At 54.7% G+C, this 10,913-nt stretch overlaps 2 protein-coding genes across 2 annotated transcripts; one reads left to right on the top strand and one right to left on the bottom strand.

The window, feature by feature from the left end:
* Positions 1–35: 35 nt before the first annotated feature.
* On the bottom strand, positions 36–4,496 carry GUITHDRAFT_149037 (hypothetical protein; the record flags this gene model as incomplete). Its single annotated transcript, XM_005818758.1, has 4 exons — positions 36–39; positions 254–516; positions 546–2,869; positions 3,347–4,496. The coding sequence occupies 4 exons, from the start codon at positions 4,494–4,496 to the stop codon at positions 36–38; spliced, it is 3,741 nt and encodes a 1,246-aa protein (XP_005818815.1).
* A 1,891-nt stretch (positions 4,497–6,387) lies between these two features.
* On the top strand, positions 6,388–10,165 carry ELG1 (chromosome fragility associated protein 1; the record flags this gene model as incomplete). Its single annotated transcript, XM_005818757.1, has 9 exons — positions 6,388–6,411; positions 6,463–8,980; positions 9,025–9,119; positions 9,257–9,457; positions 9,516–9,557; positions 9,620–9,679; positions 9,899–9,975; positions 10,026–10,068; positions 10,115–10,165. The coding sequence occupies 9 exons, from the start codon at positions 6,388–6,390 to the stop codon at positions 10,163–10,165; spliced, it is 3,111 nt and encodes a 1,036-aa protein (XP_005818814.1).
* Between the last annotated feature and the right edge of the window lie 748 nt (positions 10,166–10,913).

Below are 10,913 nucleotides of genomic sequence, written 5' to 3'. Positions count from 1 at the left end.
CTGCTTGAGTAGATCTTTCATCTTGTCCTTTCTCCTCATCTGCCATAAGAAAAAGTGTGAGAGAGGGAGGGAGGGAGGGAGGGAGGGAGAGAGGGAGGGAGGGGAGGGAGGAGAGGGAGGGAGGAGAGGGAGGGAGGGAGGGTGTGTGCAGAAAAAGAAGAGGATTAAGAGGAGAATAGTGCTTGCTTCCAATCTCCTCCTCCTCCTCCTCCTCCTCACCTGATTGTCACTACAATCGTCCACCACAATCGACCTGAACCCGCAGTCCACAGCATCCAACGCCGTCGTCCCCACAACTCCGTTGAACAGGAAACCACCAACAACCACAGTCGTTATCTTCTGCTCCTTCAAGAACCTCCGCAGCCCAGTCTCCCTCCACACTTTCTGCTCGAAGAAGCAGCTGGAGCAGTAGCCAGCCCCGGATGAAGAGGGGTCAGACGTTCTGTGCAGGACGTAGTGCTCTGAAGTGTTCAAATCACAGAGACCCTTCAAGATCTCCGGCTTGCACTCCGATGCCTTTGTGATGGTGTAGGAGGAAGTGTAACCTCCTGCTCCTCTTGCTCCTCCTGCTGTTGCTGTTGCTGTTGCTGTTGCTGTTGCTGGTGCTCCTCCCTCCTCCTCCGCCTGGCGCATCCCGTCCGCTGCTTCCTTGTTCGCTTGATCCTTATCCTCCTGCTTTTCTTCGGGTTCCTGGGATCGTTGACGTCCTTGGTCCATAGCACGAGATCGAACTGCTGGGGGAACAGCAGGTTCGTCAGCTCGGGCGGATACTTCTGCGTTCCGATGTTCCATCGCTGGAGATTTTCGCCTTGCACGTCCACCAGGATCAGGGCCTTTCTTTCCCGCTCGGGAGGGACCCAGCACTTGAAGAACTCGATCATCTCCTGCTCCGAGCACTCGTGCTTCTTCAGGTCGTGCTTGATCACTTCGTACACCTCGTGCCTGCGTACCTCCACCCCAGGGTTCACTGATTCCATCACCTCGCACATGGCGTCGAGGAGCGCGAAGTCGTGCACGACCCCCTCCCCCAGCGGGTCTTTCTCCCGGAACATCTTGCGGATCTCCCGCTCGTCCGAGTAGTTTCGCACGTCCGCGCTTCCCCCCGCCATCTCCATCTTCCTGTTCTCCACCCTCACCCTGAAGTGCTTGCTCTCGTCTCCCGCATTCTCCAGCTGCTCCATCCTCTCCCCGCTCCTCAGCCTGTTCCTCTCTGCCCTCGACAGGTTCGACTCGATCCTCAGTACGTAGTAAGCATGAAACATCCACCACATGTCTGTCCCGGCGCCGCTCTCGTTCTTGCTGTGCGTGTTGCCCATAATGGCGATGAGCAGGTTGACAAGCAAGAGCGTCGAAAGCGCGATGAAGATGATGTGGAGCGTCCAGATGTCAACCCGGATCGACCCGATCGCGTCCAGCAGCCCCTGGTGGACGTCCCCGAACGTTACCCACACGTACGTGCTCATGTAGTCGAAGTTGGATGCCGGGTTGACGGTCAGCTCGGATCCAGCTGGGCCGAAGACGACGGAGCCGTCCTGCACGAGCCCTTCGGAGATGGCCACGTCTTGGATGAGGATGTAGACAGCCTGCGAGAAGGCAGCGAGGATGAAGAGGTAGACTATGATCCACTTGAAGACGTCCCCTATCAGCATGCGCCATACCGTCATCAGTAGCGGGCCCACGAAGCGGAAGGGGAGGAGGAGCTGGAGGAAGGTACACCACAGCAACATCATCGCCCACGCCATCATCTTCAGCTCGAGCCCCTTGAAGTAGTAGTCGGGTCTGACGTGGTACCAGCCCGCAAAGTCGCCGGTGACGCAGAGGCGGATAGTTGCGATGACGACGAGGAAGGCGACGACGACGACGTGGAGGAGGAAGATCAGGTTCTTGTAGAGCCAGAAGATCAGCTCGTCGAAGCTCCAGGACAGGTCCATGTTGGGGTCGATGTCGATGTAGCGGAACCTGAGCTGCTTGCGCGCCTGGAGGAGGAGGAAGGGAATCCCGATCAGGTAGATAAGGATATCCAGGGCGATGAAGAACCAGAGGGGAGCTTTGTTGATAGACCACTCCACCCCCGTGTTCACCGTCTGTGACCAGATCTGCCTGCACCTCCTCTCGAAGGCGACGGTGCATGCGATTAGGAAGACAGTGAAGGGGAGGAGAGTGTAGAGGAGATGGCTGGTGCGTCCAAACTTGATCCACTTCTCGAAGACGAGGTCTTGGAAGATGGGCTCCCTTGCAAAGGAACTGATCTCGTGCTCCACTACAACCTCCAGCGCGCTCCTCCAGTGCGGGTCGTTGTGCAGCGAGTCGGTCAGGGAGGTCGCGTCGACCACTTTGTGCGGGCGTATGCATTTTTCCAACCTCTTCCTCGTCCCTCCCAGCCAGCGGGCGACGGACACAACGCGGTCAAGCCAGTACTTCCTCAGCCAATCCTCCTTCATCTTCTTCTCGTGCTTCTTCTCGTCGAGGTACCGCTTTGACCGCACTCTCATCCTGTAGGTCTCCTTGGTGGCAGGAGCGCGGTGCTTGGTGGAGCTGGGAATCAGCAGGGAGCTCCGGAAGGTGTCCAGCTGATGCAGCGGCACGACGGTCATCTGGATAGTACCGAAAGACCAGGCCACCTCATGGATCTTCGAGACAAGGTGGTTGAAGATTTCTGGAGCGTCAGACCGGACCGCGAGGGTGAGAGGAGTGAAGTCGTCATCGTTGAGCAGCTCCATGGAGGGGTCGGCAGAGTTTCTGAGCAGCCAATCGATCGTGTCCTTCTGGCGATGCATCACTGCCATGTGGAGGGCCGTGTTGCCCCTGGCGTCGCTCATGTTGATGTACGAGTTCAGCAGAGCTTCTTCGTCCTTGAAGTTGGGGTCGTCTGCGGGAGAGAGAATATCAAGACCTGCTTGCCAGCTTTGCCTGCTGCTGCTGCTGCTGCTGCTGCTGCTGCTGCTGCTGCTGCTGCTGCTGCTGCTGCTGCTGCTGCTGCTGCTGCTGCTGCTGCTGCTGCTGCTGCTCCTCCTCCTCCTCCTCCTCCTCCTGCCCCTGCTGCTGCTGCTGCTGCTGCTGCTGATGCCGCTGCTGCTGCTGCTGCTGCCGCCGCTGCCTCCTGCTCTTCCCCCATGGACAATTCTTCCTCTGCCCTTCGTTTTCTTCCTACTTCTTAAACACAGCCTCCACCTTTTCTTTCTCTTCTCCAGTTTTCAGATAGATTCTCTTTCTCTTCCTGTTCCTGCCTCTCATCCTCTTCCTGCTGCTGCTGCTGCTGCTGCTGCTGCTGCTGCTGCTGCTCTTGCTGCTTCTTCTTCTGCTGCTCCTGCTCGTCTCCTCCTTCCATCCCTCCTCTTCCTCTCACCTGTGTTCGGGATCACCAGCTCGTCTTGGGTCCAGCGGTGGAGCAGCTCAATCAGCTCATCGTCGTCTTCCTTCTCGATGATCTCCCTCGCTCGATCCAGCAGCATCTGGCAAATCTCTACATCCCCAACGCTAGCTGCGAAACTCAGCGGCAGCTCACCGTAGTAGCACGCCCCTCCCTTCTCGTTCTTCTCCTTCTTGTTCCACGACACCCACTCCTCGTCCCTGAACCTTTCGATGATGCCGGGCTGGAAGAAAATCCCCATCGCCCTCGCATGCAGCTCCGCCCCATGGTCCAGCAGCCACTTCACCAGCTTCCTGTCATGCTGAACGATCGCGATGTGCAGCGGAGTCTCTCCGGTGAACATCCCTCCGTCCCTTCCTCCCTCCGCGTACGTCTTGAGCGCCTCGTCAATCGGATGATTATCCCCGTACCTGAACGCACCGTTCCCTGCAGATTTCCCCTTCTCCTGCTCCCCCTGCTGCCGCTCTCTCGCTCGCTTGTCCGAAAAAATCCGGTTGACCTGCTCCTGGAGCTGCCCCAGAAGAGGAGGCGGATGATCCCTGGGCTTTAAGACGATATTCAGGTCACTCCCGTACGGTGTGTTCACAAGCTCCTTGTAGTGCCTGAACTCTTCCGCCGCGTCCTTGGGCTTCCTCCTCTCTACCTCCTTCTTGATGATCTCCTGCCCAATATCTCCCTGCTCCAGGAGGAAGAAGAGGTGGAGGGGAGACTCACCCATGGGCCCCGTCCTCTGCTTTTTCTCCATCATCCACAGCGCGATTTCGATCAGGTGGTTCCTGCTTTTTTCGCTCCTGAGCCGCTGGTCGGTGGACACGTAGGCAAGCACCTTCTCGAAGAGCGGGTGCTGCCGCTGCGAGGTAAGGTTCTTGCTGTGTATCGTGTTGATCAGCTCTCTCTTGGTCTTGCACGCTTGGAGCTCTTTGAGCCAATCGACGTCGATGTAATCTGGCTTGTCCTGCAACAAGAAAGGCATCTGGCTGTCGAACCCTCCTCCTTCTCCTCCTCCTCCTCCTTGTCCTCGTCCTCCTCCTCCTGATTTGCCGCCATGTAGGTGGGTATTGTTGAAGCCAACGCCATTAGCTGCGTTCTTCTTTGCGACGTCTGAGCTGGTTGAGTTCCCCTCCATCAGGTACTCTTTTGATTCCCGCTGCACGCTGCTTCCTTTCACCCCTTGGCCCTAACCCTGCATCGGCTACTGCGGAATATGTTAGCTTCACTTCTACTAAACCTCTTCCTTGTCTGATCAGCATACGCTGTAAGTCACAACATGTCCAATGTAAACCTTCCTGGTCACCTTGCCTGCTGGCCCTGCCCTTCATCGTTCAACATTCGTCTTTTCATACTCGCAGGTCCATGCTTTGTCCCACTCAACACCTGTAGCTGCCCTCGGTAACTCCTTTTCCTTTCTATCCTTGCTAACCCACAATCCTCTTGTCGTCCCTTCCCTTCTATTGCCTTTCCTTGCCTCGTCTTCGTCCTCCTCCTCCTCCTCGTCCTCTTTCCTGTTCTCTACCCCGTCCTTTTCCTCGTCCTCGTCGTTTTCCTCGTCCTCGTCGTTTTCCTCGTCCTCGTCCTCGTCCTCGTCCTCGTCCTCGTCCTCGTCCTCGTCCTCGTCCTCGTCCTCCTGTCCCTCACTTCAGTTTCCATTTCCTTTTCCGTTGGCGGATCGACGTATACGATAAATTTTACTCAATTCGCATTCTCCAGGACTCCCCAGGTCACAACCCCTACTTTATCCCAAAAAACCACCCCTCCAGAATTGGAAACACTCAGTTCCCTCAGACCACCCCTCTGTTGTACTTGTCACAGTACCCACCGGTTACATACTTTTCTTTCACTACCCCATCATTCTCAAAAAAGTTCTGTGGAATACAAATAATTGTGGGGGTAGGGGTACCTACCAACCCAGTCATCTTCCCTTTTTGGGGGGGTAGGGGTACCTACCAACCCAGTCAACTTCGGTGAAACATCACGTGTGCAGCAAAGGACTGTAAAGGAAAAAAAACATAAAAAACATTCTCCCGGGTCCGCCTCACTGATGTTGTCAGTTGCTTATCGGTTTGAACATTTGGAAATCATACATCATAATTTCAAACTCAAAGACAAATGTTTATTTGGAAGATTGAAATCTTGTTTCGAATTTTCAATCCTTGAATTTGTTGTTGAATGTAATACTGTAATATTCAACATTTGACGTGAAAGTTACGGAATATCTTGAAAACTTGCAACCACCGGATCAAATATGCATCAACTGTAGGGGTTCCCGGGGGTGGTCCATGGGATAGAAAGGCCCCGAGAATGGGCGGGAAAAAAGTTTGTGGAATGCTGGGGCGAGGAGGAGAGAGGAATGAGAGGAGGAGGAGGAGGAGAGGAGGAGGAGGAGGAGGAGGAGGAAGACAGGGATGATAAAGATGATGACATGTGGGTGGCGATGGCAATGAGAGAGGAAGGGACAGGGGTAGGGATTGGTGCAGATATGATTCTCCCAGAGATGAGGGGAACCATGGAAAAGGACGAGAGAGCACTGTCGTCACATCAATCTTGTGAATGTCGTCACATCAATCTTGTGAGTTCGATGAAGTGGCAATGAAAGGAGAAATGGAGCCAAGGCAGCTCAGTTTGAGAGTTTTCTTTCGTGACTGGTGCAGTCTTCAGAGGACATGAAAAGCATGTAGTTTGGATTGGTGACTCTATTTTGCTGTCCCGAACGTTCACAGTTAGGGGTTTCAGTCTGTGGACGAGAGATAATGCTCGAAATATGATGAAATCTGACTTGATAGCGTGTTGGCTACACTTGCTCAGTCTCATACATGTTTGATTACAGATGATTCGAGCTGGCAAGGGCTCGCAGAGCTTCATGGCTGATGCATGAGCACAATAATAGGAAATTCAGTGACAACAGGTTGTGCACGTTTAAGCAAGCTGAAGGTCAAGCCATCGCATGAGGCAGCTAAAGTAGTCATTGCTGAAACCGTTCAAGACAAGCCTTCACTTGTCAATCAGCCTTGCGGAAGGCGATGACTGGGCATGCGGCAAACGCTGTGAGATACGTCTTGTGCACGTGACTTCCTCGTGACCTCTCGCCTTGACAGACCAATGGGGGCGCGACCTCCCTCCTCACGTTTCTGGGAAAGTCTCCGACGACTGCCCCGAGCAAGAAGAACGGGAAGCAAGAGATTCCCGCTTCCCACGCATTCATGAACACGCCGAGCCTCAAGAAAGCAGACGAAAAGAGCAAGAAGAGGAAGGCAGAGACTTCGGGAGGGAAAGGGAAGAAGACCAGCAAAGTAGTGAAAGCGAGTGAGAGGACTCCGTTTGATATGACTCCAGTAAGAGCTAACGCTGCAAGAGACGAGAAAACTCCAGACACAGAGGAGAAATATCCACGGAATGTTGACAAGAGCTGCAAAGAACCTGGTTCCGATCTCGACCATACTTCTACGAAGCTTCTAGAGGATGATGCACAAACCAAGAAGTTGAATCCGTGTGATGATCAGCAAGAGCGTACTCTGATCATACTGGACTCCCCAGAACGTCAAAGTCTCCCCCGGAGTGCGGAGGGATCGTCGGAAGGAGAGGGAGAGAAGGGAGACGAGCCAGACTCTGACCCTTCTTGTCGAAGATCTCAGCGGATCAAGGCGATCGCCTCTACTGGACCATCGCAGAAGAAGGAAGCTGCAAAGAGATTCTTCATGAGCAAAGAGGAGAAGGCTCGACTTGCCGAAGAAGAAAAGAGAATCAGGGAAGATGAGGAGAGGGAGAGAGAGGAGGAGCGGAAGAGGATGCGGGTGGAACGAGCGATTCTAGCCAGAGAGAAGCTGCGAGAAGAGATGGAACGAACTCGTCAGGAGACGCAGAAACTGAATCAAGGCAAACAGATCAACCCATTTCTGCTCCCGCGATCTCTTCGACCATCCAATGCAAAGACAGAATCAGAGTCTGAGGGAGATCAAGTTGGTCTATTCAGGCCTTCATCGTTCAATGGATTGGCAGCCATTCAAGATTCCAACCCAGAAAAATTTCCATTTCCGATTGTTTCTCACATTTTGCCCTTTCATGCCCCCACAATCGAAAGAAAAGTCCCTTCCTCAGACCTGTGGGAGCTACGAGAGCGTTTGATGGAGACGGAGTCGGACGCCCCTACCGTATCCCTGGATCAAGGAACACTTATGAGGCAGGATGTTTACCATCCCCTTTTCCCGTGTACCGAATCGGATCCGTCGAGGCAAGAGGACATGGTTCAGACGCTATCGGCGCTGACCAACACAGCCGTGTTGGAGGTCACCGAGCGGATTTCATCGTTGGAGTCGAAACGTGACTCATTCCAGGCAAACAACTCTGTCTGCAAGCTTTGGACTGAAGCAGTTAGACCACAGCGGTCTGGGGAGGTGGTGGGAAACTCGGCGGCCGTTCAGGACCTTCTGTCGTGGCTGCAGAGAAGCAGAGATGGAGAGAACAAGTTGTCACAGAGCAAGCAGAAGGGCAAAACGTCAAAGTCCTCTTGGTGCTCAGAGTCCGACTCGGATGACGCCACACCGGATAGCAATGCATTCTCAAATGCCCTTGTCCTCGTTGGACCGTCGGGCAGTGGAAAGACGGCTTCCCTCTACGCCTGCTGCGAGGAGCTTCGGTTGAGAGTGATTGAGATCAATCCTTCGGACCAAAGGACTGGGAAGAACATCTTGCAGATGGTGGGAGAAGCTACTAGATCTTACCTTGTCCGCCGTGGTGCTTCGGCCATTGATGCCAAGTCTTCGCAAGAGTCGGCGGTGCAGCGATCGAGCCCTGAAGTGATTGATCTGTCGGCTGGTCCAGCCACTCCTCCGAAAGAGACAATGCTAGCTGGGAAGGAGCTTGTTGGGGAGACTGTCAAGTGGAGGAGGGACGGCGAGAGCGTCAGGGGAAAGATTGTGAAATACAACGGTCGAAAGCGCAAGTACGAAGTGTACTTGGACGATGGGGATGTTGTATATTTGTGTATAGATGAATTCAAGTTGTGCGGCGAAGGAGACATGGAGGATTCAGAAGCAGACTCGAGCCAGGAAGAAGGGACCACAGAGGCTTCCCTAGTCTTGTTCGAGGAGGTGGACGTTTTGATGGAGGAGGACAAGGGATTCATGGCCGCCCTGACCTCCCTGATCGAGCAGACTCAGGTTCCAGTCGTCCTGACTTGCAGCTTTGTGCCGCCCGCAATCAAGAACTTGGGGCTGAAGGAAACGAGGTTCGAGAAGCCGTCGGAGCAGGAGATCATGTTGGCTTGTGGGCCGCTGTGCCTGACGTACAGGAAGGGTCCTGGTCAAGTGCACGTCATGAAGCGGCTGCAGCAGGTTGTTCGAAGTTGTCGTGGAGACCTCCGGGCATCATTGATGGCCGCCAACCTTGAATTTGCCTATGAGCACGACCCTTCAAACCGATCCTGTCTTACTCCTGTCTCTCTCCTGCACGAGATCGACGTGGGGATCCATCAGCATCGATACGAGTTTCCAGTTTCCGAAGAAGTCTTCCACGAATACCTTGAGGAGGTGGATGCTGCAGTTGAGTATCTCGTTGCGCTGATTGTTTTTCCCAGCTCCTGGGTCAAGAGACGGCCGCACGAGGTCAGCTGTGAACGTAAGATAGTCACTGAGAACTGACGAGGCCTGTAGTGCCGGCAGTGCCAGAGAAGAAGAGCAGGGGACATGATTGCCAGCTGCTTGATTCCCTGGTGGATCTGACTGACACCATATCGATGAACGACGTGCTTTCTGAGGTAAGAGTGATCTACCTTTGACGATGAGCCCTGACTTGGTTACAAGGCGGCAACAGGGCTGCATCAGTCAGCAGAATCCGTCATCTTCCAGGCAAGATACCCAGCATTGTATTCCCCTTCCTAATACCCTCGCACAGGATTTTGACTGCGCAAAGCTCAACGTCACAAGCTCTCTGGCTCTACATGGTTTGTTTCGAGAAGCTCAGCAGACGAGAGAGCGAGCTATCCCATCTCTCTCCCCAGCTATGGAGGACTACTATCGTTCGCTCAAGGCTTGCAGCTACTTCTCTATGATGGACGACAATGGCAAGGACGTTAAGACGCGTCAGCAATTCAAGGTACCTGAACCTGAACCTGAACCTCAAGTTGCTCCTTGACTTGCCCGTTCTCTGCCAGTCCGCCATCAACATCATTCATCCTACGAATGTCTCCCTTGTGGTAAAGGCTCTCTTTCAAGCCTTTGTGGGTTCGTGGCTCAACATGACATGTTGACTGGGCAGCGGAAGGCAGCAGTTGCTTGCGACTATCTGCCGTTCCTCCGATCGATCTGCATGTCCGAGGTACACGATCTCTTCCGGGCCCGTCCCTCATCTCGGCTCGCACTTGCTTCCCTTCCCCTCCTCTCCCTCTCCCTCTCCCTCCCCCTCTCCCTCCCCCTCTCCCTCCTCTCCCTTTCCCATCTCTCCTCCTCTCCCTTGCCCTTTCCTCTCCTTCCTCGTCACTTATCTCCGCCCCCTACACCCTCACTTGTCCTTGTCGGGTATCTCACGAAGAGGCAGGCGGATCGGAGAGCTGCGCTAGGTGGGGAGGAGGAGGTGCGAGGGCGAGCTGGGACTAGAGCGCAAAGAGCCGCTTCGTAAGCCCTTCGCAGCTGCTCTCCACCTACTGACGAAGTCTCAGGCGCAGGTTCCAGCACCACTTCCCGCAAAGTCTGTTGGGCGATACTTCGGTGAGCGCAGCTGGGGTCGAGCTGGATGGGTCTGACGAGGGAGCAGGCTCTGGAGGTGGTGGGGTACGGGGAGTCTTCAAGTATTTATGGCATGTGAAGGAGTTGAGGGGAGGGGGAGGGAGCGAGGGGAGGAATAAATTGAACGAGCTAATTAATCACAAGAGCTCCCTCAGACGTTCCTGGAGAGCTCAGCTGCAGCCTTGATGATCTGGTGATAGTGTGAGACTAGGGAAACCCACGACCTTGGACGGGGAGGTCGGAGGGCTGTGAATTAGGAGAGGGGGAGCGCTAAAAGAGGGTCCTTCAAGAGGAAGGAGCAGGGGCAGGTGCAGGATAACGAGGAGCAGGAGCAGGAGCAGGAGCAGGAGCAGGAGGGGCAGGAGCAGGAGCAGGAGCAGTGGGGAGGGAGAGAAGGTTGAGTTCGGAGGGAGGAGAGACAAGTGGGAACATGAGGATGGGAAGCAGTCGAGGAGCAAGACAGACCTCGAGGTTCTGCTTGGCAACGGCCTCAGCGAGGACCCGAGCCTGAAGCTGCTGGTCCTGACAAGGAGAATGAGCAAGAGAGGAGGGAAGGAGGGAGCAAGCCGATCCAGGAGGAAGATGAGCAGGAGAAGCTGGGGGGAGAGGAGAGGGACAAGCACGAAGTTGAGAGTCGGACAGGAGAAAGGACGAGGAGATTGGGAGGAGGGGGAGGTGGGGGAGGAAGGAGGAGGGAGGAGGAAAGGGGAGGGGGGTGGAGAGGAGAGGAGAGGAGAGGAGAGGAGAGTATTACTATGGTATGGCTCAACGCTTCAGCTGCGTCCACCTGTATCAAAACAAATGAGATAAGACGCGAGAGGGAGGAA

The sequence above is a fragment of the Guillardia theta genome (genome assembly GCF_000315625.1).
Source record: "Guillardia theta CCMP2712 unplaced genomic scaffold GUITHscaffold_270, whole genome shotgun sequence".
NCBI lineage: Eukaryota > Cryptophyceae > Pyrenomonadales > Geminigeraceae > Guillardia > Guillardia theta.
This window is presented reverse-complemented; position numbering and strand designations above follow the sequence as displayed.